The sequence below is a fragment of the Pterocles gutturalis genome, unplaced genomic scaffold (assembly GCF_000699245.1).
Source record: "Pterocles gutturalis isolate BGI_N339 unplaced genomic scaffold, ASM69924v1 scaffold12952, whole genome shotgun sequence".
Taxonomy (NCBI): domain Eukaryota; kingdom Metazoa; phylum Chordata; class Aves; order Pterocliformes; family Pteroclidae; genus Pterocles; species Pterocles gutturalis.
In genome coordinates, this window is record NW_010110344.1 from 17,967 (window position 1) to 24,164 (window position 6,198).

The 6,198-nt window shown below is 39.7% G+C and overlaps 1 protein-coding gene across 1 annotated transcript in view; it reads left to right on the forward strand.

Annotated features, from left to right (window-relative positions):
• Nucleotides 1–1,061: 1,061 nt before the first annotated feature.
• The window catches only part of LOC104461670 (astacin-like metalloendopeptidase), a 16,901-nt gene continuing 11,764 nt past the window's right edge, over nucleotides 1,062–6,198 (forward strand). The window contains exons 1-5 of the mRNA XM_010073331.1: nucleotides 1,062–1,130; nucleotides 1,291–1,315; nucleotides 2,232–2,369; nucleotides 3,780–3,897; nucleotides 4,442–4,620. Of these exons, the coding sequence (XP_010071633.1) occupies nucleotides 1,062–1,130; nucleotides 1,291–1,315; nucleotides 2,232–2,369; nucleotides 3,780–3,897; nucleotides 4,442–4,620 (529 nt within the window). The remainder of the gene's footprint in view (nucleotides 1,131–1,290; nucleotides 1,316–2,231; nucleotides 2,370–3,779; nucleotides 3,898–4,441; nucleotides 4,621–6,198) is intronic.

A 6,198-nucleotide genomic window follows, 5' to 3' on the forward strand; every position in this document is an offset into this window, starting at 1 on the left:
ACAAAGGACCAGCCCATATCTATGTGTGTATCTGGAAAGGCACCCTTTGCCATCTCAATCTGCTGTGAACCACATCGATTCCTCTGAATTTTGCCTCTGTAGGCAATTCCAAAGGTTTTCTCGCTTGTTTTACTTAAAGATCTGGCAATTCCAAAGGTTTTCTTGCTTGTTTTATTTAAAGATCTAGCAATTCCTTAGGATTTTCCATAGCACCTCGGTACTTGTGCAGGGGCTGAAGCTGGGCAGAGAAAGCAACATCTGCCTGTCTATGGTGGTGTTAATATGCCTTCAAGATGAATATTCCTGTTCTGTGGGTTTTCTAGGATTCAGCTTGCCTTTCTAGGGTTGGTTCTATTCATGGACATCAAAGGAAGGAGGGCTTCCCAGAAGGTGGGAAGCCAAAACTCTGGGAGCTGGTGGTTTTATTTATTTTTAGACTTCAGAAAGACACACAATCACTGCCAGTGATGATTCTACTGCAAGATATGGTATTGGAAAAACAACTGCAACCAACAATCAGATCCATCTCTGGCTCCAACAGCTTTCCAGTGCTCCTGGCCAGCAATGCCTGGCTGAGAGCTGTGCACAGAGCAGGCAGGCTGACAGATGGGCTCTGTGGCGCAGGGTGGCTCCTGGCAGCAAGCTGAGGAGTTTTGAGGACAGGTAGTCGGTGTGGATGGATCAAAGAGTTCCCTGACATTGAGTTTTGCTGTAAACAGACTGCTACTGGATATCCTGTCCCTTGGTCAGCTGTGAGGGGACCTGCAGCAGCTCATGGGTTCTTCTTAGAATTAAAGATGAGTCACTTTAAGGTTGCTGGATTTTCTTTCCTATTGCTCCACTTCCTCTGTTTTCTGAAGATAAATAAGAAATGAGAGCCTGGAAATTCTCTTGAGAGGTCCTGCAGCTTGTTTGTTTTGTGAAAATACTTCTTGTTATCTAATTTGGTTACACTTGTTAACAACAGCAGCAGCTTTCCCATAAAACTTGCCCCAAGTAAAGTAACCACAGCTTTGAGAACTGAGCTGCAGAGCACAGAAGATCATCTTGGAAACTTGAAGATGAAGTACTTTCTTTTGCCAATTCATTTAGCATTTCTCTATAGCTTTGCACTAAGTAAACCTGTCCAGGTGTGTCCCTGCTCTCAGATGTTTAGAATTTACATTGCTGCTGCTGAGTTGCTCTATCTTAAAATTAGTTACAAACTTTTACTGCTGTGATTCTACATGATAGAAGCTTTCTGCTATGGAGATAAGCATGTATTAAAAGACGTGCTTTTTTTTTTTTCAGATAGCTACAAGAAACAATGACTTAGGTGAGTTTGATTCTAATTGCATAAATAATTGTAGATTTTGGTGGAGTTGTTTCTCTGTAACTCATTATTTGGTACATTTTTCTCTTTGAAAATATTTTCCAGCATCAGTGGAAAACAATTCACATAATTCAGATGTGTTTCACAGTTACATTCAGTGTGATTATTTATGCTGTCATGATAAAGAAATTAAGAAGACTTATTGAGCAATTGCTGCATGGAATGTTTTTTTACATATGTAGCCTCAGCAATTCAGAATACTTTTCTCTTTGATTTCTTTCCTGTATGATATAAGGCACTTCCCTGTCTGCTCTACTCAAGACTATTGTACATTTTTGGCATAATAACCAATAGCTATTTTCTGTGAGAAATGTATTCCAAGTATTTTGGAGTCAGAATTGAGGAGCATGTCACAATGTCTGATGTCAAATTAACAGTTAACCTGGAGATTAATAGTTTGCATGCATTCAATATGCATGATAAAAATAGTAATTTCTTTTGTACATTTCATCTCATTTTTACAGAGGGTGGTTATGATTTTTTGTTAATTCCATAAGCTCTGAGGAAGAGAACAATGACTTAGGATACTTAGCTTTCTACTCTGAAGGCTCCCAAAGGTTCTTCAGCTGAAATAATTTAGTCACGACTTTGATAACAGCTGCACTATGACATCTATATTAATATTAATCTTTTCTATCCAGGAAGCAAGGCAGACCTAACCAGTCTTAGCACATTGCGAATGCTAGATTCACTCAGTCTTAATTTACTAATCTTTTTTCACATTTTTGGGAAATGGACTTCAGGGAAAGAAATTTCCAAAGGTACAAAAGCTTGGATAGTGTATACCTCTCATCTCCCATTTGCACATCTGTTTACCTCCTCAGTGCCTTGTGTGTTCTTTATTTTCTTCATCTGACAGGTAGTGAAATAGCTGTGTATGAAGGAGACATCCTCTTGAGAAGAGGACGGCGCAGTGCAATTAACTGTGAGAGTTGTTTATGGCCCAAGTCACAAGATGGACTAGTCAAGGTTCCAATTAACATCTCTTCTGATTTCTGTGAGTGTATGCAAATGGATGCTGTAAAGTTACCATCGATCTTCCGGTCCCTATACTCTTTGTTATTTTATGTTCCTGTGGCATGCACCAAAAAACCAATCTTTGTCCAAATGAGAATTTATTGACATGTCTCTTTTGCTAAACTGTTAGCCCTATGGTAGTTTGGCTAAGACTCCAAACAGACACTAAAATATGTGGTTAATTGGGCAGCAGTTGTTGTATAAATACCAGCTAATTAATTTTAATTACAAATATTAGCTCATTCCTTCTAGCTACAATGCACTTTGATATTTAGCAAGTACAGAAGAATAAATATAATTTGTTCACATTAGGAATGTATTTTTGTCAAAATTGCCACTAGGAGCACTTTTTTGAACAATACAATTTTCTTTCAAATCTCTCAGAAATATTCCTGCACTAGAAATCCTGCAGAGGCAAAAATGGAGGAAAAATCCTTGGAGATATTTTTTCCCTTATTATTTCCCTTTAGTCAGTCAATAGCTCTGTCCTGTACAAAAGGTTGCAGGATCAAGGCCTTCATCTAGAAAATTTTGTACCAGAAGATTTCATATGGGCTGTGCAGGTCTTCCATCTCTCCCCTGCTGAGGCTTCTGTGGTCTAGGGCTTCCATACAGGCTTCCATTCTTAAAAGAACTTACCCTGAAAGAAGATGGCATGGAAGTGAAATACAGCCTGTTCCTGATTCCTGTTCCTGGGGAAAACTAATCTGTGTTATCATTTGAGCTGAGGAAAGCCCAGTCTTTGTGTTATCTAGGCTGCTCCTCTGCCCGTGTGCTTCCACTCTTGTGGTTAGGTGAGGGTTATTCTGTCTACCTCCCTATCTCCAAACTTTAAAGATGAGGAAACTAAGATAGAAATCAGTTGTAGATGATTCATAACTGAGGAAGCCAAATTAGGCCAAAATGTTCAGAAGTAGATAAACACTCCAATCTTTATTTGGTACCTGAATAGAAACACTGTGATCTGCAGAGCCTCTGAACGCTGGCTGTCTCAAGTGATTCTGAGGAGTGCGTGGCAGACGTTTGTTATCTCTGATAAACAAAATAGGTTTTTGGTACTTAGCTATGGTCAGATGGTTCATTTGAGATACTTTAATCCAATTATTTGTATCTGAAACTGTTCCATTTTTTCCATTCTATCTAATGGAAGAAACAATGCCAGTCTTGCTTTTGATCAGCTGTCTCCTATAGAATATGCATAAGGGCCAGCTGTAATTCTTACACCTCCCCTTAAAAATCCAGTCAACTTGAAGATCTCTGAAGGCTTTGTGCCCTTTATTATACTTGTATGATAAAAATCTAACAAGTGCTGTGAAGTTTTAAAGGAATGCACCCCATCAGTGTTTTGATTAACCAAGGAAGATTTGTCCTGGCCCCTTTCTCTTTCTAGCAATGACAGAGAGGTCTTGGATTGCTGATGCTCTGCAAGAGATCTCCACGCTGACCTGTGTGCAGTTTGTAAATCGCACTACAGAAACAGACTACGTGTATGTTGAACGTGGGCAGAGGTAAGCTCCCTGTCTCCTGAGAGTTGAAGCACTCAAAAGGTCTTTCAGCTTCTTTGTTTTAATCAGTATTTAAGTAATTGCCCTTTTTTATCCTACAAGCCGAGATTCAGTGAGCAGGTGCAATTTTTAATTTTTCTTTAGATATATACTGGTAGTTACATCAGTTAATAGGCTGCAGGAATAAGTGTGTGTGTAGACTTAAAGATAATGGGGTATAATTCAAAATGAGATATTTTACTTAATTGTTGTAAAAAATTAGAGTATAATTATTTCAGATTCTTTGCTTAACTGCTTACACTGCTTCATCTTAGTTTTAGATAGACATTTAACTGTTTCAAAATTTACCATACTCATCACAAAGGCTTTATTTCTCCCCCTGTGTAGTTTGACAGCTTTCATAAGCCTAGATATCTCACACCAGTGATTATTTGCATGTTCCCTTCTGTGGCTGCACATCTGGAGACCCTTGGTGGCATAACCAGTCCATCTATTTCTTTCTATTTGCTGAACATGATAATTTTGGTTATCGATTGTCTATTCTTAGCTGCTGGTCTTACTTTGGAAAAATTGGAGGACGTCAAGCAGTAGGCCTGGTGAAAAATGGTTGCATGGATAAAGGAGCAATTCAGCATGAAATGAACCACGCACTGGGTTTCATCCATGAACAGGCACGGAGCGATCGGGACAGGTTTGTCAAGATTATGTGGGAACACATTGTGGCAGGTATGTCCACTAAATCTTAAAGAGAAAGCATATACTTTCAGATAAAGGAGAATGTTTCTTCTGTGAACAGCAATGCAAATACAAATCATGATTAATGCTGGCTGAATTGCAGCAGCAGCACATTCAGTGTAATGGAATTTCTCGTTCAGTGTTTGTACTAGGGGAATTTCTACAGCTACACCCATGTTAGTGTGGTCCTCCAAGGTGGATGCAGCATAAAAGTAGCTCTACATTTTTATTTTGACTGCCATTTTGAGCCCATACTCACTATATATCCAAAATACCAAGATCATCAGCAATGCGAAATGTTGTAGCAAAGACTTGGCCGGGATGCAAGACTATGGGACTTTTAGCTGAGGTGGGGAGAAATGCCATATTCAGAGATCATGGTGGGGAATTACATTCCAACTCTGTCTTGGGAAAAGCCATGGAAATAGGGAATGCAGCAGGTAGGCATCTTGGCACTGAGTGAAATGCACATAGCCTAAAATATAGATGAACAAAGGACTGAACGCAGAGAGAATGGAAGCAAAAGCAACCACTATCATGTGCAGAATTGTGGGACCTGGCATGATGTGAGAGGAAGGACTGCAGTTATTTCCTCCTTGAGGAGAGAATAATATACACTGCTGTGAAAAGAAGGAGAAATGGGGAGCAATCACGACTGGTAAATCTGTAGGGGGAAAACAAGTGAATGTTACTTAGGGAAAGGAATGCAGGATGACTAGTTTGGGCATGTGACCTTGATCTGTGTGCTGGGAACATGAGAGCGTATACTGAGCTCCAGGCTCTGGGGAGGGGAGGGTAGAGAGAATAATAGGAGGTCCCAGGGAAAGCCAGAAAGTGGTACAAAAAAGGAAAGCAGGGGAAGAAGGGATGCAAGGAATCACTTATCTGATAGCTACGGGAGAGCTGGATAATGCCCAACAACTGTAAAAAGAATAGTGCACTTAGTTCATTATAGAAAATAATAGTAAATGAGGTGGGACAATTGAATACCAAATTCTAGTAAGTCTCTTCAACAAACAAGATATTCAACTCTTCAGTGTCATGCACAGCTGAAAATATATCTATCTTTTTCTCCAGATGGAACTTGATTGTTTTTATTGCAAATTCCTAACACACTGTTCTCTGAACTTTTTTCAGCTATTCCCATGATATGCGAAGTAAATTCCATTTGTGCTGTTCTTTACTGAGGCTTCAGCTCTAGTGTTAAGGTGCAACTTTGCTATGAATTGTTTGCCTTTGTGCAACAAGGGTGTGCCATGTTTCGAATGCTAGGAAAGAGGAGTTTAAAACATGAAGATATACCAAAGATATTAGACACAGTAGTTTTGGAGGGGGAAGTCCATAGGTTCAGATGTCATCATTCCTAAAGGATACAAATGTAACCAAGCTCTAATTCTGGCACTGTATCTTGAAAGGATAAAGAGGGAGAAGAGGTGAATAAGACAAGACTATGCAAAAGGCGATGGGGTATGTCTTCAGTGTTTTAACAGCATTCACCAGGAGTGGAGGCTGAGAAGGCTGGTGGGCCAGAGCAGTTAGGATGTAGAGTGTGTGCAGCACAAGCACTGT